Source organism: Medicago sativa, chromosome 8, assembly GCF_051527215.1.
Source record: "Medicago sativa cultivar Bolivia chromosome 8, Bolivia_mono, whole genome shotgun sequence".
NCBI lineage: Eukaryota > Viridiplantae > Streptophyta > Magnoliopsida > Fabales > Fabaceae > Medicago > Medicago sativa.
Genome location: NC_140756.1, coordinates 57,549,689 through 57,573,361, shown reverse-complemented (window position 1 = coordinate 57,573,361; position 23,673 = coordinate 57,549,689). Strand labels below are relative to the sequence as shown.

Sequence of the window (23,673 nt, the reverse complement as noted above, 5' to 3'; positions counted from 1 at the left end):
GCGTGACTTAAGTCACACATTGCTTACAACGCGCGTTAGTTAAGTCACGCTGCGTGACTTAACTAACGCAAGGGTATATTTGAAAGCAGTGCAGGGTGCGAGTAAAAGTTGCTGGGTGGAGAGCAATTTTCCATATCCATTCAGCCATTTGGGCCTTAGTATAGTCCTCTTGGCCCGTGTCTGTGGGATAGTTTCTTCTAAGTCCAATTCCTTCTCAACTTGTGCTTCAATCACCTCCTCATTAGGCTGAAGCCTTTCCTCATACGTAACATCCCCTTCCCCATCCATTGGCACCTTGTCCTCAAGGTGAAGCTCTGGGTATGCAGCAATCATGTCACTTAAAGTTTCCCAAGTAGAGTCCTCTGGAAAAGCATTTGACCACTGAACCAGGACTTTGGGTGGAGCATTGGGATCAAGTTTCCAATCTAATATTGCAATAGGCTTTGGTAAAAGAGAACCATCAGAATCAGGCACGTTAGGAATGGTCTCTATTTCAGAGCCATGAAATGGTTTGAGTTGAGAAGCGTGGAATACCAGATGGATTCTGCTTGAAGGGGAAGCTGGAGTTTGAAAGCTACATCACCAATCTGTTGTATAATCTGGAAAGGACCAAAAAAACGCTTGGCAAGCTTGTGGATGCGTGTTCCTGAGACTGATGTCTGGCGGTATGGACGCAATTTGACAAGAACTAAGTCACCAACCTTAAAAGGATGAGGAAGACGTTTCTTGTCAGCGTACAGCTTCATTGCAACCTGAGCCTTCAGTAACTTCTTTTTGAGAAGCTGAAGAATTTCATCACAGTCCATGAGGGAGGTATCCAGGGCCTCAAGCTGGGATGTGCCAGGAATGTAGGTCGGCAATGAAGGAGGAGGTTTTCCAAAGACAATCTGGAATGGAGAGAACCCCGTAGCCGAATGTATGGTGGTGTTATAGTGTCATTCAGCCAAGTGTAAATACTTACCCCATAATTTTGGTTTAGTATTGACAAAGCAACGTAAGTATTGTTGCAGGGCTTTGTTAACCACCTCTGTCTGACCATCAGTTTGAGGATGGTATGCAGATGACATCCTCAGTTTCGTGCCACAGTTGCAAAACAATTGTTGCCAGAATTGACTCATAAAAATCACATCGCGATCCGAAACCATGTTGTGAGGCATTCCATGATGTTTGAATACCATCTTGCCAAACAAATCAGCTACTTTGTTAGCTGTGAAATTCGTGGGTAGCATGCCGAAGTGAGCAGCCTTGGAGAAACGGTCCACGACAACTAGTATGACTGTATTGTTTTGGAATGAAGGTAGCCCTATGATGAAATATAGGGACACATCTTCCCAAACAGCAGTAGGAAGGGGTAAAGGTTAAAGTAAACCATAAGGGAGATGTGTTGGAGTCTTAGTTTGTTGGCAGATCAAGCAGTCTTTCACAAACTGAGCAACATCTTTTTGCATGCCATCCCAAAAGACATTTTCCCTTAAGCGACCATATGTCTTGTGAACTCCACTGTGGTCTCCCACCGGTGAAGCATGAAATTCTTCCAATAGCAGCTGTTTGAATCCAGATGTAGATGAAATGTAGAGTTTACCTTTAAAGAAAAGCAAACTATCAATAATTTGGAAGCTTGTGTGAGAAGTAGGATCTTGTGATACTTTCAGCAGCAGCGCCTGGAAAGCTGGATCTGCTTGCAACTCTGCTTTTAATTTGCGTAGAAAATCCAGGTGGGGGACTGTGAGGGCCATGACTGTTGCTTCATGATCTTGGATGCGTGACAAAGCATCAGCAACACGGTTTTGGCACCCAGGTTTGTATACAATCTCATACGAATAGCCCAGAAGTTTTGCCAGATAAAACTGTTGTTCCGGTGTTTAAATAACCTGTGTCATGAGTTCACGAAGGCTGTGTTGGTTGTAACGCACGTCGTAATTATTTAATTATTTTGATGAGTTTTAACATATATTTATATGATTTATATGTGTGATTTATATGATTTATGAATTTAAGTAGTTTACATGATTTATAGGTAAATTGTGTGATTTTCAAGATTGATGTGAAGTATGTGATTTTGTGAAGTTATAATGTTGGTGTGACTTATTTTATTATTAAATAAAATAAGATATGAAAAGTAAAATAAAAAAATTAAAAGTGGGGTTGTTTGGTGAGAAGAGTAAGTTTAGAGGTGAGTAGAGTAATACGAAAAGATAAATAGGGCAGACATAAGTTAGAAACACAGTACGTACGTTTTTGGAGAAAAAGGGAGAAAAGTCAGAAGAGAGGAGAACAAGAGGAGAGCTGCGATTTTCTTCAATAACCAGGTAAGGGTGAGACTAACTCTCAATATTATTAAGGGTATGATTCTGAAAAATGAATTTAGCATGATTAGATTGAGTTTTGGTGAGAATTGAGAATTAGGGTTTAAGTGAGAATTGATGATTAGGTGATGAAAAACCGTTGAATTGATATATGAGGGGAGTCTCTATTCACCATAAGGGTTGTATGATCATGCGGGTAGTGAAGGTTTTTTTTGTTTTCAATTATTTTTCATGATCTTTTAATGAATTTATGTTAAATTCGTGCTCTACTTTGCTGCTGTGATTTTGGGTATATTTTGTCTCTAAATTCATTATCTTCATGTGCTAAATTCAGAATTGAACATGGTTATATGCATATGTATGTTTGAATATATTAATCATGTTTATAATATTTTAAATTCGAGTTATACTGAATTCGAAACATTCCGATCTACTGTGTTCGGTGTTAATGGCTTTTAGTTATATGTTTATAGTGAATTTTAAGTGTTCAAGAGAGATTGATAACACCCATATTTGATTTGCATTGATAATGGCTTTTAATTTGAATATCCGATATCCAATATGTAATGTGTGCAAAGTTGTTATAGGAATTTAATTCAAGAATTTTATATCTTAAAATAATAACTATGACTAATATTGGAATGGCTTAAGATTAGAACAAATCATCACGTCATTCTTTGTTTTTAAATTCATACCTTCCATATCAAATTTAATTTGAAGTATGGAATACTTTTGGCTCATTAGTTCATATCTTTAATGTATTCTTATGAATAACCTTTGGATTTAGCCGAAACCGAACAGTATGAATTTTAATAATGGTTAATTAAAAGCTGACACCAGTATATGTAAATTGTGAAGAACAACTACTAATTATTTGTGTAGTGTACACCATGTATTTATACGTGTATGTGTTGTGTTCTATGAAAAATTGTTAATATATTAGCCGAAATAATATACTTTATTCTTAAAGTGATTGTGTAATGATGAATTATTTGATGATGTGAAAATGATGTTAATTGATGATGTATAACTGAAGTGCTATTTCATGATGTGTATTTGATAATGATGCTATTTAAAGATGTGTTATATAATGAAGTGCTATTTGGAAGATGTGTGATTTAAATAGGTGTTATTTATGATGCTTATGTTGATGCGATGTTTAAGATGTTGATGTTTATCGTTTGATGATGTTGACCATTAATGTCATAAAGTTGTAAGTGTCGGTCTAAGTTGTGAAGTCGTAAGTTGTCCAAATTATTGGAATCATATAAGTTGTTTAAGAAGTTCAAGATGTCTAAGTTGTAGGAGTTGAGTCAATTGCATACTCATTAAAGATGGGGGCTTGAGGCCCGGCAGCTTTATGCTCAAACTATGTTGGGGGCTTTAGGCCCGGCAGCTTTATGCTCAAACTACGTTGAGGGCTTTAGGCCCGGCAGCTTTATGCTCACTTGTTGAAGAGCCTAATTACGCTCATATATGTTGCTGAATGGTACCACATGCATTTGCATATCAAGAAGTTTCACGATGATTTGAGTCGTTAAGTTGTTAAGAGTTGCATTGTCAAGTTGAGTCGCATTGTCGAATCAAGTATCAAGTTGTATATGATGTCTGATGTTGATTTAAAAGACGTTTGATTATGATTTAATGATGATATTTAATGATGATATTTGATGGTAATATTTGATTATGAATTGATATGATGCTTATTGATAAAGGTTGACATGTTAAGATATTTTGTGTTGTTAAATGCATTTTGATGAATTATATGTTTAATTTATTGACTGTGAAATCTCACCCCTTTGCTTGAAAATGTTGCCCTTCGTATGGGTAACTTGCAGGTAATAAAGACTAGAGGCGTTCGTGAGTGGACTCCTCACTTTGTGTCTAGGTGCTCTGATACGTAACGGGAAGGGGCTTGCTTTCATAATCTATTCCTTACATGTCTTTTATGAACCTTTTTATGATTAAGTATTGAACTAATTTATGAGATTTTCTGATAAGGCCTGCGTGTCAAGACTTTTACCATACTGAACTATTTTCCGCTGCGTAGTTTCAGATTTTATGATGTTGAACTTTGAAGGATAATTATTATTATCTATTTATGATTTTTAAGAAGTATGTGACATTCCGTTTATGAAATAAAGTACTCTGATTTATATGAAATTTTTATGTTGGGGAAAACGGAGTGTTACGTTGGTCAGTATGAATGGTGAACTTTCGGCCCAACAGATATGCACACCATTTTTTGACAGCTGAAGTGATTGCACATAACTCTCTCACATATGTGGAAGCTCGCAACAATTTCGCACAAAACTTTTTGCTAAAGAAGGCAATTGGGTGCCCTTTTTGAGAGAGAACTGCTCCCATGCCTAGCCCGGAGGCATCAGTATCCAGCATAAAATCTTCATCAAAGTTAGGAAGTGCTAATACCGGAGCCATAGTCATCGCTTGCTTTAGACGCTCAAAAGCCTGTTCTGCATCTTCAGACCAGTGAAACGAATCCTTCTTTTTGAGTTCAGTTAAAGCACGCTCAAAACCATCGTTTATGAACTTGCGATAAAACCCAGTTAATCCAAGGAAACCTCTCAGTTGTTTGATTGTTTTCGGACGCGGCCAGTTGGTCATGGCAGTGATTTTTTCCGGATCAGGTCTCACGCCTTCAGCTGTAACAATATGTCCCAGATAGGATATAGAGGGTTGAGCGAAAGTGCATTTGGACAACTTCAGAAAGAATTGATTTGCTGTCAGACGTTCAAAAACTGATTTGAGGTGATTCAAGTGTTCATCAAAGGTGCGACTGTATATGAGAATATCATCAAAAAATACAATCACGAATTGACGGAGAAATGACTGAAAAGTGATGTTCATGTTGGCTTGAAAGGTTGAGGGTGCGTTGGAAAGACCAAAGGGCATTACAAGGAATTCATAATGACCTTGATGGGTGCGAAAAGCCGTTTTCTCAACATCATTAGCAGCCATATGGATCTAGTGATAGCCAGAACGAAGGTCAAGCTTAGAGAACTAATTTGTACCATATAATTCATCAAGTAGTTCCTCCATAGCCGGAATGGGAAAGCGATCCTTGTTTGTGATGGCGTTGAGTGCCCTATAATTAACAAAGAAGCGCCATGACCCATCTCGCTTACGAACCAATAACACCGGAGAAGAGAAGGGGCTAGAGCTAGGTCGGATGATTCCCTGATCCAACATGGTTCGAATTTGTTTCTCAATTTCCGTCTTTTGGAATTGAGGGTATCTATAAGGCCTGACATTAACAGGATTAGAACCTTCAGAGAGAGAGAGAGAGATTTGGTGGTCATTTGCTTTTGGGGGAGGTAGAGAAGTGGGTACAGTGAAAAGGTTTTGATATTGGTGAAGCAAGGTTTGAATTTGTGGGTTATAATTGGGTGCTGTGTTGGGTAATGGGTCGGGTTGAATTAGTTGAATATGGTAAAAGGTGTCTACAGCATGGGTAGCGACTAAGCGCTTTAACTGATGTAAGGATGCTTCAGCTGGGTTGGGCTTGGGATGTCCCTGAAGAAGGACCCGTGACCCGTCTTTCATGAACTGCATAGTTAGTTTCTCATAATCGGTTAAAACCGGCCCAAGGGTTTTTAACCATTGAACCCCCAAGATTATGTATGCACCACTCAAAGGGAGAACAAATAAATCAACAGAGAAGTGGTGAGCTCCGACCAATAAATCCATCTCATGACAGATTGAATCACATTTCAATTCTTCACCATTTCCAACCAAGACTTGAAAGGATTGGGACTGATGTAATGGGAGATCAAGTTGTTGGGCAATACGGTCTTGAATAAAGTTATGGGTACTACCACTGTCTATGAGTATCACAACTGGACTTTGTTTCAACTGACCTTGGACTCTTAAGGTTTGAGGAATAGTGTGTCCCATAAGAGCGTGAAGGCTGATTTGAGCTGTGCTGGTTTCTTGCTCGGTTTCGGAACTTTGGTTATAAGCGTCTTCTAGGTCAATGGTGGGCTCTGGTTCAGCAATGAGGATGTGGAAGCTCCTTTTACAGCGGTGACTGGGAGCATATTTGTCGTCACAGTTATAGCAAAGACCCTTCTCACGGCGGATTTGAAGTTCTTGGGGTGTGAGGCATTTGATGGGTGTGGGATTTTGTGGAGGTGTGTGAGGGGGTGTTGGCGAGTGACGAATAGGGGGACGGGTAACGGTTGCCGGAGTGGAACCGGAGGGAGTTGAAATCAAAGGACGACGGGAATAAAACTGGGAGGGTCGATCGTTTGATTTGTCTTCCTGTAACTTGGCTAAGCTAATAGCATGTGTGAGAGACATGGGTTGAAAAGCATGTACCTCCCGTCGGATGTGTGGTTTGAGACCCGATACAAAACAGCTCAAGTAGAATGGCGCCGGTAGACCCACGATCCGGTTGGCGGGTGCCTCAAATTCTGTCTGGTACTCTTTGACAGTCCCTGTTTGGTAGAGCTTGAACAAGGCACCGCGAGGATCTTCATATTGCTACGGCGCGAAGCGGAGTTCTAGAGATTGAACGAACATTGGCCAGGAGATGAGTTGTCCGTTCGAATCCATCCACTGGTACCAGGTGAGGGCTTCACCTTCCATGTAGAAAGATGCCATTCGGATACGTTGGTCCTCAGGAGTATGGTGAAATTCAAAAAATTGATTAATTTTGAAAAGCCAACCCAAGGGGTCAGAACCATCGAATCTGGGTATATCTAGTTTGATGGTGGTGTTGGAATATTGGGGTGTAGGTCCTGGATCGTGATGTTGGAATCCAGGAGGTGGCAAATGGGTTTTGATGTTAGTGATTTCAAAAGTGAGGTTGTTGAAGTTTTACTGGAGGTTTTAATGTGTGAGAAGAATTTGTTGAAGTGTTTCGTCGAGGGAGGGAGTAGGAGAGGCCATGGCAACGAGAGCACCAAATGAAAGGTTATCAAAGCACAGAAAGATAAAAATATTCTCCTTCGAGGGGATCACCTCCAAAACAATAGATATTGAATAATTTTCTTCTCTGATCTTTATTTCATCCACCATTCAATACATATATTGCAATATGAGATAGTACAGATTACAGCTAGTGGTGGTACTATTACAGCTATTACCTAGTGACTCATACTACTCTATCCTTATCCAAACGGTAATGAAGAGTGGGACTTTATTCTAGATCCTTCTTACTAGTGGACTACTGCTTAGAGGGCTTGCTCTAGGGTGCCACATATCCATTCAGCCATTTGGGCCTTAGTATAGTCCTCTTGGCCCGTATCTGTGGGATAGTTTCTTCTAAGTCCAATTCCTTCTCAACTTGTGCTTCGATCACCTCCTCATTAGGCTGAAGCCTTTCCTCATACGTAACAATTGCCTAGCCAAAGTCTTATGCATGGCTGAAAGACACAACTTGTGGTGCTGATATTATTGCTGAAAGACAATGTGATGCATATTTGACGTTTACTTTGCAACAACGTTTAACAAAGATGTGTTGGATTCACACTGCCCTTATTTCCTATATAAATAGAGGCAGAGCCAGAAAATAAATTTCGGGTGGGCCACTAAAATCACAACTTATATTGTATTAAGCATTAAGCACTCTTTTTTTAACATTGAAATTTGTTATTAAGCATAAGCATTACACAATACCGCTAGATGTGTTAAGCATTAAGCATTGATCATCAATTATGCCAAATATAAAATATAGTAAGTTTGTCTACACGTCTTAATCCAACTTGTAAATTGTCAGGTCAAAAGACTTGATTCGGGTATCAAACTCATCTTTTAAAACTACCACGTACAGAGAGAAATCATTTATATTTGTTGATTAGATTAACCCAAGATTTTATCAGTATATATAGCATAGTATTTAAATAAGAGTGGATCTCATGACGATATTGTATATCTTATGTGTGAAAGAGAGTTGAGATAATATTGTAATATATTTTACTATAGTCAAATATTTTTGGAGTTTGTCTTGTGGTTTTGCCTCGTTATTAGAGGGTTTTCACGTTAAATATTAATGTTTATTTTATCGATACTATTGCGTTGCAAGATCCAATCTTCTTTTTTCTTTTTGGATTTTTGAAATTTTAATTTACACTTCCATTATACTCGTTGAACCCAACAATACTTATACTTCGTGTGTGTTTTTATTTTTAGGGTAACGGAAATTGATTTTAATTTAGATGGTTTTTTAAAATTGATTTTTGGTTTTTTGACAAAATTGATTTTAGTTTAAAATGTGTTTGTTTAAGGTAAAAAAAAAAAGTTAAAATCAACTATAGAACCACAATCAAATCTAATAGAAAAATCCAAAGATAGAAAATTCAAATTTAAGGATTAAAAAAATACTCTTCTATTCCAAAAGTGAATACAAGTTCAGATACCCTTCATCGTTGTACATATCATTGCTTTGGGTTTCGGTCTAGTGATACCCATAAGATGTTTGTTCCTTATCGCAATTTTTAATAATATTTTTCTTTGAGGTGTTGCTTTTGGTGTTAGTGGCAGAGGTGTCAACTTAGTTGGAATGCCTCCTTTCCATCATTTGTTCTTCATTGATTTATATACAAAAAAATATAGTTATTTCTAAATTAAGTTGTAATTATATTATAATATATATATATATATGGGTTTTGCTACAAGACACCTTTTGTGAAGGTGTCTTTTAGCAAGTTACTCTATGAGCATTTGCGAAAAGACACCAACTTACTTTTATGAAGGTGTCTTTTAGCAAAGTTATAACTAAAAAGTGAAAATCACACCTTGAGGTGTGACTTGCTAAAAGACACCACCAAAGGGTGGCTTGTAGCAAAACCCTATATATATATATATATATATATATATATATATATATATATATATATATATATATATATATATATATATATAATTTTATCAATTTTTTATTTTTTAATAATAAATATTAGTAATTAGTAGTTAGTAATTATTTTTTATTTTTTATTATAGAAAATCTTGTCTCAAACACATTATTATGATTGTATAATCATTATATAAACATTACGATTACGTAGAGAAATATCTTAATGTTTTGAGACAAAATTTTCTAAAATTATTGTTTATAACTCAATCTCTTTAAATTATTTTTAAACCAAAAGAAGATGAAAAGGAAAATTGTCTCAAAAACAATCATAATGATTGTACAAATATCATTTCACGAAAGATTTAATCATGTCTCAAGAACAAGTTTTTCTATAATCATTGTCCAATCAAAATGTTTTCTAGAATTAATTGATTTTTGGTTTTTTAACAAATTGATTTTATTTTAAAATGTGTTTTAAAAAAAAATGTTTACGTTTGAATATATTTACGTAAAAATAGTTAAACATTCATTTTAGCCTTAGAGAATAATCTGGTCCATGATGATGGTTGCTTGAATGATAAATAAAAAATAGAATAAATATGAGTGATTTTTTAAGGAAAAAAAATTATTTTCTTTCAAAAAAAGAATTATTTTTTTTTTTGAAAGAAAAAAAAAAAGAATTATTTAAAGACCCTTTCTTTTATAGGACCAGATTTTTATTATTGATATTGAACAAACTGTCTATTTTTAACTATTGTTATTCAAAAAAAAAAAAAACTATTGTTAGATTTATTTTCTTTAAAAAAAATTATTTTTGGTCATGTAGCGGCTGAAGTTCACACATTTTAAATGTGGAGATATGCTTAGTTCATGGCTCGAACACCAATCCATGAATATATTATGTAATGTCCGGACCAAAGCTCACGGGACTTAAAGTAAAAATTATTGTTAGTTAGTTATTTCGTTTGTTACCTTAGTTTATAGTTAGGACTACCCGATTTCTTTACGGCGACTAAAGTTGTTTTTGTTTTTCTTAGAGATCAAATTGTGTCTCACAATTTTTTAAGGGATTAAAATGATTTTTTTTTCACTTTTTTTAAACTACTTATTTTTTTTTTGACAATTTTAAATCAATAATATGCGACAAAGAAATATCATTTGATTTTTATCCCTTTTTTATCATACCAATTTTTTAATTTTATTTTTACGAAATCAATTCTTATCATTTCATGAGCCGTGGAATATCTAATAAGTTATTTTTAGATGGGATAAAATGGTAACTGATCTTTATCCAACTTAAATTAAATATATCCTATTGCCAAAAAAGTGAATGGGAATGTTGTTTTGCTTACCTACTGTCAAGTTATATTCTAAAAATGGAAAAGGATTAACTAAAATCGAACACTCAACACGATTTAAAAGGATAAGGCAAAATCTATTTAATGCGTGGGGATGTTTTTTGAGGGGAAAAGAAGATGGGATTAAAGTCGTTAATGAAACCTGTATAATAAGAACTTTGATTTAATCTTGTCAAAAAAAATATAAGAAATTTGCATTAATGCAAATTCCATTAACGTCAAATTGTCTCGTATTAAACGATGTTAATTACACATTGTGACTTTAACACTACATGTAAATACTTAACTGGTAGTCTATGGATGGATTTTTGTTTAAGATTAACGTGATTTACTTTTGTCTGGACTAAATATATTTATGTATTTTTTTCTTCTCACAAACTACCTTGTTTTGTGATTTTTTTTTTTTTTTGTCTAACTAACCAAAATATCTTTGACTTTCCATAGACACCCGAAGATATATTTACAATTTATGTCTTTTGAATCCGTTATAGATAAGGTCTGCACAATAAATTTAGTTTGTAGGTGAGATATAAAGCAAATTTTGTTTTAAGATGACTAAAGAATTTTTTTATATATGGGACATTTTTGTCTATATGTATGACATTTTTGTTTATAAAACCTAATAAAAAATAATGCTTTGTTTCTTTACCTAAAACAAGAGTTTAATAACCTTACATTTAGGTCAATCCTAGTTGTGAGACACATCCTCAAGTAGACACTAAGACTGATTTTGTGATTTGTTTTTTACAACAACTTTGTGATATTTATCAAGCAAGAGAAAATCATTTCACTCTTACTATTATTTTTGTGTAGTCAGCGTGTCAATTTCTACAGTTGTACCTACATATAAACATTATGAAACTGAAACCTAACCTTAACAAGTTTTCAATTCAAGAAATAACTTCTACGTTCAAAAATAAACAAAAATCATGTTAACAACTGTCTTATGACAATTGTTTAAGAACTCTCTAAAAAAATTAAAAAATAAAAATAGATTTGCATAATCATTTTAAGACAATTTTTAAACAAATCTTTCATACTCTTATTGTATTCTTCCTCTCTCTCCATTATTTTTGGCCAATTAGAAGAGAGAAGAAGATTGTCAAAAAATTGTTATAAAATGGTTGTATACATATCATTAACTCCTAAAAAATATATGTATCTTGAAAATATAAGTCAATTATTTGTCAAATTAATAAGGACTTGTCTTTTTTTTTTTTTTGGTGAAGAAACTTGTCTAACATTACACATTTTTTTTACGCAATATTGCACATGTTAAAAAACAACTTTTTATTGTAAAAACAACAATTATTTATGAAAGGAAAAGGTTAATTTGTGTCATTAAAGCACAAATTAATTAGTCAAAAATAGAATGCATAAAATTTAAGAGACTGTTTCTAATTTTAGCTTGTTTAACATGTGCCCTTAAAACACAATTTAACATAACTATTTACTAAAAGGTTATATATTTAATATAAAATGCACAAATTCATTCATGTGATAGAAAAATTCAAGTAATAATTACATTAGTTTTATGCAAACCCCATATAAAGTTTTTTAAATAAATGCTCTAAAATCACCAATTAACATTTTCAAATAAACAATAGCCTTTACCAAAAAATCATGTCCACTTCAGACAGATGTCTTTGGCTTTCTGCGTTAAGCTATATATTTCATTAAGGCAAATCGTATCCTGCTTTCAACATAAACTAAGTTGCACTATATTTTCAACTTGTAACCCCACAACTAACAATAGTACCTTTATGTGACACATGAAATTAAAACAAGCACCTCAATGCTTTTCCTTATTTCACGACAAGAGTTATTATATATATAATTAATATGTAAATTAACCACAATCATAATAACTCATACATATATATATATATATATATACTTGCAGCAACATATCTCCATTCCCTACCCTCGCACACTCAACATGGAAGCTAAGAGTGGTCTTTTTGCAGGGTCTCTTAACAGCAATGAACTTGTGGTCATCCAAAAACAAAATGAGGTAAACCATACATATATTAATTTAGACCACAAGTTAATTATTACCTACACCCTTTTTTATAAGCCCTTTGTTATTTTTATATGTAGCATGTTAGGAAAAAAAAATATATATAATATAGTACTTAATGTGTTAATTTTTAAGTGTATTGTAATATTCAATATATTTTATTTATTTTTTGGAATAACATGTACAATTCTAATTAATTTTTTATTATGCAGCCTAAGGCAGTGAAAAACTTGGATGGTCAAAATTGTGAGATATGTGGTGATTCTGTAGGGCGTACAGTAGAAGGCGACTTATTTGTAGCTTGTGAAGAGTGTGGCTTCCCTGTCTGCAGGCCATGCTATGAGTATGAAAGGAAAGAAGGCTCTCAAAATTGCCCTCAATGCCATACAAGATACAAGCGTATCAAAGGTATTTTCTAAATTAATCAATCCAAAAACTATATAAAAAATAAATAATAAACGTTACTTAAAGAATAAATATACATACCATGTAGGATCGATAGCGTGTCCAACACTGATACAGTAATAACACCTGTGTTACGTTCAATCACATTTAGTTTCAGTGTCGTGTCGTGTCTGGTATGTGTATGTGTTTGTTTATGATCTTCCTATATAGCATAGTATAGAACTATACATAGATTTCACTAATGATATAACTTTCTTTTTTATTGTTATTTCTTGGCATGCAAAAGGAAGTCCAAGAGTGGAGGGAGATGAAGATGAAGAAGATGTGGATGATATTGAACAAGAATTTAAAATGGAAGAGGAAAAGTACAAGCTTATGCATGAAGATAATATGAATAGCATTGATGATGATGATACAAAATATAGGGAGCAACCCCTATATTCTCACAGTATTGGAGAAAATTGTATGTTTTGTTATCCTATAAATTTAATTAAGCTGAACTATATGCTTAATTAATTAATTAACTCAATGAGCTTCCATGAGCAGATGGTGCAAAATTAGATAACAAGGAGAAAACAGATGAGTGGAAGCAGCAAGGAAATCTGTTGATTGAAACTGACGCGGTTGATCCAGAAAAGGCCATGTATGTATGTCATACATCATGAAATTAGGAAACTTGTGATCTAACTCTCTTAACAATGATACATGCCTGTGTCTTTTACTCTAGAAAATTATCATAAACACTTGTTTGAGCTTATCTAGTGCATAAACACTTGTAAGATTGTTCGAGACAACTTATGAAACAGCTTATAGCTAATATGAAAATATCTAGACTTTATTTTATCTACTGACATAAGCACTTGTGAGACTATTTGGTAGAGGTTATAAAAGCAGCTTATGGCACGTCTATAGGCTATTTTCAGATTATTAATATAAGCTCTTCAGGGTAGATTAAGATAACAACTTATAGCTTATATGAAAACAGACTGCCTTTATATTATAACTTAAAGAAATACTTATAGCTTATATGAAAACATTACTATTAACTTTTACATAAACACTTACACTATATGATAAGCGCTTATGTTTTAAGCACTTAATTAAGTTGTTTATTCAAACATGACTAATTAATGCTGTGTAACATGATGAATGCAGGAAAGATGAAACTAGACAGCCACTATCAAGGAAAGTAGCAATACCTTCAGGAAGACTCAGTCCTTATAGAATGATGGTTGTGGCAAGGCTCATCCTTCTATTACTCTTCTTTGAGTACAGAATCTCTCATCCAGTACCTGATGCAATTGGACTTTGGTTCATATCAGTATCATGTGAAATCTGGCTTGCATTGTCATGGATACTTGATCAGATTCCCAAATGGTTTCCCATCGATCGCGAGACATACCTTGACCGCCTTTCAGTCAGGTCCTGAAGCTTATTTTACTCTCATATAGTTGATATCATTCTACTACTTTTACTCTGAATGACAATTTTATAACTGTCTCTATTACTATTCGTGATAAAATGCCTCTATTACTATGTGTGATAGAAGCCACGGATAAGTGAAAAGTAAATGAAAATTATATTGATCATGAAATTATGAATTACATCAAGGAGTACATAAGGCTTGTATAGTCAATTGGCTCGTATAACTAACTGGTTTAACTAACTTTCACAACTATTGTTTCGGAGGGGATTTGAACTCGACTCCTAAGGTTACGATGTCAAACTTTTAGCATTGAACTGATACCAGCTGGACTTAATTGTAATGCAGGTTTGAGCCGGAAAACAAGCCTAATATGCTTTCTCCAATAGATATCTTTATAACAACCGCAGATCCAATCAAGGAACCACCTCTTGTTACAGCAAATACTGTTCTTTCAATTTTGGCACTAGATTATCCTGCAAACAAAATTTCATGTTACGTTTCTGATGACGGCGCTTCCATGCTCACCTTTGAAGCACTTCAAGAAACAGCTGAATTTGCGCAAAAATGGGTACCTTTCTGTAAACAATTCTCTACCGAGCCGCGTGCACCTGAGAAGTATTTCTCTGAGAAGATAGACTTTCTTAAGGATAAGCTTCAACCGACATACGTAAAAGAACGCCGTGCTATGAAGGTTAGTATCATAGCATGCACTAAATTACAGAAATGTTATTTGAACATCAATTTGGGACAACAACGTTTTCATTAACAACCATTTAAAAAGTTGTCAAATTCTGTTGTTCCAAATTGATTTCAAATAACTGTTTAGTTTTATTAGAGTATACAATATACAACAGAATACTACAGCAGCTTCATTGTCCCCTTACTTTTCTAACAGAGAGAATATGAAGAGTTTAAGGTGAGAATAAATGCGCTTGTGGCTAAATCTATGAGAGTTCCATCAGAAGGTTGGAGTATGAAAGATGAGACACCATGGCCAGGAAACAACACAAAAGATCATCCAAGTATGATACAAATACTTCTTGGTCACAATGGAGGAGACAATGAAGGAAATGAACTTCCATCTCTCGTCTACATTTCTAGAGAGAAAAGACCTGCATTTCAACATCACACAAAAGCCGGTGCAATGAACGCCTTGGTAATTTACATTTCAATTTCAACATTGCATTGATTGACTTTTCTGATCAAAATTCATCAAACTAATATTTTTAATCTGTCTATTCAGCTTCGTGTATCGGCAGTATTGAGCAATGCTCCTTTTGTGCTCAACTTGGACTGCAATCATTATGTGAATTACAGCAAAGTTGTGAGAGAAGCCATGTGTTTCTTTATGGACATTCAACTTGGGAATAGTATTGCTTTTGTTCAGTTTCCACTGAGATTTGATAGTCTTGATAGGAACGATCGTTATGCCAACAAAAACACTATTTTATTTGATGTAAGTTCCACAGTTTAAATCATTTGCTACCTGACATGTTATGTGGTTACATACAGTCTTTCCATTTGCTTAAACTGTTACCAGTTTTTAGATTTCAGTGTCATTATTGTGTATGGTGTTTGTGTTTGTGTCCGTGCTTCATAGGCGGCCTTAATTGTATTTGTGTGAATGGAATTTGACAATGACATGTTACCCTTTCTATTTTGTTTTTCCGCAGATCAACTTGAGGTGTCTAGATGGAATTCAAGGACCTGTTTATATTGGATCAGGTTGTATATTCAGAAGGAAAGCTTTAAATGGCTTTGATCCTCCTAAGGCGTCAAAACGCTCTCGAGTCGTACAAGTTCACTCAAAACAGGATGAAAATGAAGAGGATGGGAGCATTATAGGTGACAATCATTTCACTTGAAAAACTAACAAAATGAAATTATTTTCCCTTTTCATGTATATAACAATTACTTTTCTTTTAATAGAAGCAACCGATGAAGACAAGCAGCCATTGCAATTAGATAAGGATACTGAAAATAAATTTGGAAAGTCTACACTCTTCATGAATTCTTCATTGACAGAAGAAGGTGGTGTAGATCCTTCTTCAACTCAAGAAGTCCTGCTTAAAGAGGCCATTCATGTCATGAGTTGTAGCTATGAAGACCGGACACTCTGGGGATACGAGGTATATTATAGAACAAAAGTAATATTTTAACACACAAATTTGATAACAAATTTCAGCAACACTTTGAATGGTTAACCAACTTCAAATACAAGTTCAGGTGTATGTTTGAAGACAATATTTAAACTGTTAAACCATCTAAATTGTTATGAATACACTTTTTCCATCTACAGGTTGGTATGAGCTATGGATCTATAGCATCAGATATTCTAACAAGTTTAAAGATGCATACTCGTGGTTGGAGATCGGTATACTGCATGCCGAAAAGAGCTCCTTTTAGGGGAACAGCCCCGATAAATCTTACAGAAAGACTTAACCAAGTTCTTAGATGGGCGGTAGGATCACTTGAAATCCTATTCAGCCGCCACTGTCCAATATGGTATGGCTTTAAAGAAGGAAGACTCAAGCTGCTCCAAAGGATTGCCTATATTAACAGCACTGTCTACCCTTTTAGTGCATTACCTCTCATAATATATTGTATCGTTCCGGCTGTCTGCTTGCTCACTGATAAATTCATCACACCATCGGTAATCAATTTCCTTCTATTTTATACATTCTCACGGCAAAAAAATAAAAATTATACATGCATGGTGGATTCAATAATGTCGATGTAGATATTTTTTGAGATATTTTAAAAGTGGTTTAAATGTGTCATTGGTCCCTGCATTTTCATCCGATTTTGACTTTGGTCCCTGCACTTTTTTTTGTTTGGCATTGGTCCTTGCACTTTGTAAAAATATTGTTATTGGTCCCTCCGTTAACTTTCCGTTAAAAAAAACACAAAACTAACGGAGTCACGTCACAGCACGTATGGACGTTGTGGTATCATGGCATGATGCATGGTAAAAAAGTTTTACATAGTCACAACGTCCATACTACTCATACGTACTTGCGAGGTTGTTTGGAAAAGCTTATGAAAACAACTTATAACACTTACATAAGTTGTTTTCAGCTTATAATTTATATGAAAACAGCTTTTAGTTTATGAAAACAATTTCTAACTTTGTGAACTCAATTTGATTATATTTTATCCCTTGTTATGGAAATAGCATATACATTAACATTTATATGACAAGCGCTTATGCTATAAGTTCAATTAAGTTTAACCAAATAGGCCCTTAATCTCTTATTATTAACTAATGAAGCCATTATTCATCGTGTTTACAAATAATATTGTTCAGGTAGGAACTTTTGCAAGTCTGGTTTTCATTTCTCTATTCATCTCAATCTTCGCCTCTTCTATTCTTGAATTGAGATGGAGTGGAGTTAGTCTTGAGGAATGGTGGAGAAATCAACAATTTTGGGTCATTGGAAGTATATCAGCACATCTCTTTGCAATTGTACAAGGCCTAATGGGAAGATTCCTTGGTAGATTTAATGCACATTTCAACATTGTATCGAAGGCACCAGACGATGATGGCGAGTTTAACGAACTGTACACCATTAGATGGACAGTACTACTAATACCTCCAACCACAGTGACTATATTCAACATTATTGGTATTGTTGCTGGTTTCACAGATGCTATAAATAGCGGTGAACATGAATGGGGAGCATTGATTGGGAAATTGTTCTTTTCTTCATGGGTTATTGCTCATCTTTATCCTTTCCTTAAAGGACTAATGGGAAGACAGAATAGAACACCAACTCTTGTTGTCATTTGGTCTGTGCTTTTGGCTTCTATCTTTTCCTTGGTTTGGGTAAGAATTGACCCTTTTGTGTTGAAAACTAAGGGGCCTGATGTTAAGCAATGTGGAATTAGTTGTTGAATTTGTTTATTTACCCAAATGAATGATGTGAGCCAAAAGAAAAGTTTTGTGGTATACATGCAAGCTATGTTGCACTGACACTTCGAACTGAAGACTTGTTTGTTGTTTGACATGTGTTGGAATTATTATTGACGTAGACGTGTCAATGTCCTATTTAGTGACTGTGTTTGTGTCTGTAATGTGGTGCTTCATAGCATGCAAGGGAGAGCACTTTGTACTTATTTTGTAATTAGAGGAACAAAACAAAAGTTGTTTACTTGTGATTTTTCATTTTTTGGCTCCAAGTGAGGTTGTGATGACTTAATTTATTCAACTAATAAAGAAACTGAACCTAGCACCAGCCAAGGGAGAACCACAGATATATACATATATTTACACCATGGTTGATTGATGTTGTGGTATTAAATTGAACAAAAATTTTAGTAGTTTGAGTATAAGTAATGTTAATAAAAACAGCAAAATGAGATTTGTTGTTTTTGAAAAATTAAAATGCATGTATCATTACCAAATGAAACTAAGCACAAAGATATTCTCATGAGACTTCAATCCAGATGTTGTTCCTTTTAAACCTCTTTGCAAGCTGCAAATTGCATTGCTTGCATAAAGCCTGTAAATTCAATCATTCAGGAAAACATAGAGAGAACAGCTAACTTAACTTGAGATTGGTTCATTGACAGTTCGTCTTTCCATTTTCAGATTTAGGAATAACTATGAAATGTACTATATGGATTAGTAGACAAGTTTGTAAACTAACCTTACATTGCTATATGTGTATCATTGCTCTATGGAATCAATGTATCATTTATATCTAAATGTGTTTGCACCATTGTTTTATGGTAGATATACTTTTTGTTATTCTTTGCAATGGTGCACAATCCTATAAAATGTCTCCAATTGTTGAATCTAGTTCCTGAGAGAAATTTGAGCTTCTAGGGGATATTTCATCACCATTGTAAATTCCTGTTTTTCAGACAAATCAACAACACTTGTCGAAGTCTTCCATTCAAAGTTCAAAACCAAATTAGCAACAAAGTATTCTAAATGGAGCATTGCCAATTTATAGGCAGGACAAATCCTCCTCCCTGCTCCAAACGGCATCATCTTTATCTCTTTTTTACCCCTAACATCAAATGCGTCAAATTCATTTCTATTTTTTGCATCTTTTAGAAACCTCTCTGGCTTAAACGCCATAGGATCCTCCCAAACCGTTGGATCCAATCCTATATCTGCCACCATAAAATTCACGGTCCCATTTTTAGGCACCAAGTAACCATTCAAAACAACATCCTCCGTCGCTACACGTGGAATTGTGTAGTGAGTAGGAGGATGACGCCTTAACCCTTCCAAAATCACTGCCTTCAAATATGGCAATTTCTCCAAATCTTCCTCTCTCACTTCCCTTTCCTCTCTTCCACCAACCACCTCTTCAATTTCCTCCACTAGCCTTTTTTGCATGTATTTGTCTTTGACCAAATTCGCCATAATCCACTCTAGTGTAGTTGAAGTTGTATCAGTTCCTGCAGTGAGAAACTCGGAACATAGTGCAACAACTTCACCTTCGTCAAGCTTCCGTTTCTCCTCAGGTAACTGCAAATTTAACAAAGTATCCACATAACAAACAACACATTCATCATCGTCGTTATTTTTTTTAATAACTTTCTTTCTGGCTTGTATTAGTTCGACCAACAAATCATTTTGCAACTTCCAAAGATGCGTAAATTCTTGCCAACGTTTTCTAAACAATGCGCGAGATACAATTTTCGGGAAGAAATTTAGTGCACCCAACTGTCCGAAGCTCAAAATCAAACGTTGCTGGATGTCTTTTATTTTTTCAATTTTCTTACCGTCCACATTTTCACCGAAACACATGAAAAATAGTAGAAAATTGCTGTTGACACATTAGAGAAGGCTGGGACACACATGTAAAATACGTTTTTGCCCCCTCGGCAGTTAACTGGCGAGGAATTTAAAATCCGACTGCAGTTAACTGCCGAGGAATTCCTCGGTACTTAACTGCCGAAGTTTTCTGCTACAAGTCTGGCAGAAGCTCTCTCATCTCCATTATTCATCACATCTTCAAATTTTTTTTTCTCAAATCTCTCTCACAAATCTCTCTAAAAAACCCAACCAAATCCAACCAAATTTATTCAACAAAATCACAAGTAAGTAATTATAATGCTATTAACTTAAATTTTAGTTGTTATAAATGTTTTTATTTTTTATTTTTTAGTTTTTGAGTAGATTTATTTTATTTTAGTTTTTGAGTAGATTTACATAGTATAATTCATTTTTAGAGTAAAATGTTTGTATGATGTTTGTATGATGTTTATGTTATAGTTTAAAGTTTATTGGTTATATTTTAATTTGGTGTTTTAAATTAATTTTTTATTTTAGTTTTTAATTAGATTTACATGTTATAAATCATTTTTAGATTAGATGTTAGTTGATTAATTTTGTTAAAATGTTTGCATGATGATTATGTTATAATTTAAAAATTTTAGGGTTATTTTTTAATTTGGTGTTTTATATTTTTAATTTTATTTTAGTAAGACTATATGATTTATTTTAAGAGTAAATATAATTTGAATAATTTTGCTATATTTTACGTTAATTTTTTTTTTTAGACAATTACATTTTAGGGTTATTTTTATGTTTTTTAGAGTCTATGTATAATTTGCAATGTTTGAATGAGTTTTTCATTGATTCTTTTAAATTTCTATGTGTGTAGATTTGAAACAATGGCCGGATGGATCGACGTTCATGCAACATTCAACGGCGGAGAAACTCATAGGTTGAAGGTTCGGTGCCTTGATGTAGCGTTAAGAGGTCTCAAGGATCAACTGAATGAATTCTACCAAGGAGTCAACCCCAGAGACACAAGGAGGGTGCAAAATATTCTGTATAAACGTCCAAAGCTCGACGAGGGGAGCGTATCATTCACTTGGGTGGAGTTAAAGAACGACGAAAACGTGACGAGCATGTTTTGGGAGCACACCAAGTTCCAGTGGATCGATATGCGGGTGACGTTGCTGAGATCAACTGAAGATATCATCAACAGTTTGATTCCGCCAGAAGATCGTCATTAGTTAGGGTAAGGTGCATTCCAACTACAACAATTGTCTTACCTCTGAAATGGGGTGATTCAAACTTGCCAAACGGCCAGGACTCAAGCATTTCGCTGGGCATTAATGTTTTTCCTTTAAAAAGATTAAATTTTTGTTAGGCTTGCTTAGATGATGGTATTAAGTGTCAAGGAATGGACCTCATTTTGTTGGCACTTGAATACCATCATCTAAATCAAGCCTGACAAAAAAAATTTCTTTTCAAAGGAAATCATGAATGCCCAGCAAAATGCTTGAGTCCTGTTGTTTGGCAAGTTTGAATTTACCCCATTTCAGAGGTAAGACAGTTGTTGTAGTTGGAATGCACATTCCAACTGCAACAATTGTCTTACACTGGATGGGGCAATTCAAACTTGTTAATTGGCAGGACTCCAACATCCGATGAGCATCTTGAACGATGGTATTCAAGTGTCAAGGAATGGACCTCATTTCGTTGGCACTTGAATACCATCGTTCAAGATGTTCATCGGACGTTGGAGTCCTGCTGCTTAACAAGTTTGAATTTTCCCCATTCAGTGGTAAGATAATTGTTGCAGTTGGAAGGTACATTCCGGAATGTGATGTAATTGTTTTTTTTTAAATACGTCGTTTATGTAATGTAACGAAACCTGTATCGCAATATTTATTCGAACGAATTCATGCTATTGTAATATTTATTCGAATTCACGCTATCGCAATATTTATTGGAATTCACTCTATCGCAATATTTTAAATAACATAAAATAATTTTTAAAGAATTTCTAATAATTTTCTACCACAATTCTACTCTAAACAAAATAAAACAAAAAAAAATTAAAAAAACAAACAAACTCGGCAGTTAAGTGCCGAGGAAAACCTCGGCAGTTTAGTACCGAGGAAAACCTCGGCAGTTTACTACCGCCGGTTTCATCATTTCCTCGGCAGTTAACTGCCGAGTCGTCCTGAACCCAGAATTTGCAGAACCTGTTGTTGGCAGAACCTGTTACATGTGTTTTTACACATTGTAAACACATTGTTTCGATGCCAAACCATAAAGCTAGTCAAATAAAATTACAAACATAATTAAAATTGAAAATATAATACAGAAACGAGCAATTGTCATAAAAAAATGTCATCCAAACAAAGTAACAACAAATGTACTGGAAGTACTAACAAAACGGCCAAATGTCATGAAAATACACCAAGTCCTAAAAATAAATCCTAAAAATACTAGCAGTCCTAATCCTACTGCTGGTCCTGGTCATGCTGGTGTCTCCTCCTCGGTCTCTGGGCTCTCCTCCTGGTAATGATCGGCGCGATCTGCTGCCTAACATCCTGCAAGGCCGCATACAACTGCTGAGGGGTCATGCTCATCACCTCCTGACCCAAAAACTCATCAGCATGGGCAACAGCGCCGCTAACCATGTCATAGGTGTCAGGGGAGCTTCTCGCCTCGTACCGCTCCCACTGCTCTGCAACGATCTGCTCCTCGTTTGGAGGCCTCGGAACATCTCCCGGAAGAAGTGGCAAAATCTGAGGGTGAGACACAATCGTGTACCATCGTACATAGCCCTCTGCCATACGCCATGGTTGCTCTCCTGCCTGCTCACCCCAATCAGCCTCCTTAAGCGTGTGAGTGCGGAAGTCCGCGAAGGCCTGCACAATCTCAGCCGGTGTCAGCGCTGGAACATCCGTCGGAGGTCTAGGTACGGACTGGACGTATCCGTACTGCCTCAATACCCTCTCCGGCAGGTGACGGTACACCCTACGATCGCCGCACATGATCCAGCCAGAATACCAAAATACCTCCTCGAAAGGCTGGAACTCCCTGTGCCCTTCGTACGGCCTCCAGCATACGTCATCAAACGTAATGCGATCAAGCAATGACCGATACGTGGCCCCCTCTCCATGACCCTTCTGAAGAGTCCACCTCGCCGCAACCGGTAAATTTTCAATGTAGTCCGGGTTTGGATCAACAGTGTAAAACTTAGGGAAGTGCGACAAAAACCATGCCTGCATAAACCATACAAATCACATATAAATAAATTAAAGTTAACTAAAAAAATAAAATTTACAATTAACAAAAAAATATAACAAAATATAACAAAATAATAATAGTTAACAAAAAAAATTAAAGTTACTTCAAAAAAAAAAAAAAAATTAAAGTTAACGAAAAAATATAACAAAATATAACAAAATAATAATAGTTAACAAAAAAAATTAAATTTAAATTTAATTTTTACTTACAGTGAGCAGTGTCACGCTTCCCCCAAGCTGCCTGTCTCCGGGCAAACAGGCCTGAGCTAACTCATCGTACAGGTATGCAAGTGCCATCCCTCCCCATGAATAAGCACGCATCCCCGCGC

General features: G+C 35.1%; 1 protein-coding gene and 1 pseudogene across 2 annotated transcripts; one reads left to right on the top strand and one right to left on the bottom strand.

The window, feature by feature from the left end:
* Positions 1-12,403: 12,403 nt before the first annotated feature.
* On the top strand, positions 12,404-18,588 carry LOC146899860 (cellulose synthase A catalytic subunit 7 [UDP-forming]-like). Of its 2 annotated transcripts, none has more exons than XM_085735205.1 (12): positions 12,404-12,495; positions 12,714-12,909; positions 13,193-13,369; positions 13,453-13,549; positions 14,062-14,328; positions 14,678-15,023; positions 15,228-15,488; positions 15,576-15,788; positions 16,006-16,177; positions 16,262-16,461; positions 16,632-16,985; positions 17,640-18,588. In XM_085735205.1, exons 1-12 carry the CDS (start codon positions 12,421-12,423, stop codon positions 18,225-18,227), a joined length of 2,946 nt encoding a protein of 981 aa, XP_085591331.1. In that variant the 5' UTR covers positions 12,404-12,420; the 3' UTR covers positions 18,228-18,588. The 2 variants fall into 2 exon arrangements, with proteins under 2 accessions (XP_085591331.1, XP_085591330.1); XM_085735204.1 differs by having other exon boundaries at positions 13,450-13,549.
* Positions 18,589-19,010: 422 nt separating this feature from the next.
* On the bottom strand, positions 19,011-20,081 carry LOC146899859 (cytochrome P450 89A2 pseudogene; annotated as a pseudogene).
* Between the last annotated feature and the right edge of the window lie 3,592 nt (positions 20,082-23,673).

Excerpts from the sequence above, each read along its gene's own strand:
- LOC146899860 (XM_085735204.1), top strand. The coding sequence starts at position 12,421 with ATGGAAGCTAAGAGTGGTCTTTTTGCAGGGTCTCTTAACAGCAATGAA. Across the intron at positions 14,329-14,677 it reads CTTGACCGCCTTTCAGTCAG|GTTTGAGCCGGAAAACAAGC; the intron begins GTCCTGAAGCTT and ends ATTGTAATGCAG. Across the intron at positions 15,024-15,227 it reads AAGAACGCCGTGCTATGAAG|AGAGAATATGAAGAGTTTAA; the intron begins GTTAGTATCATA and ends CTTTTCTAACAG.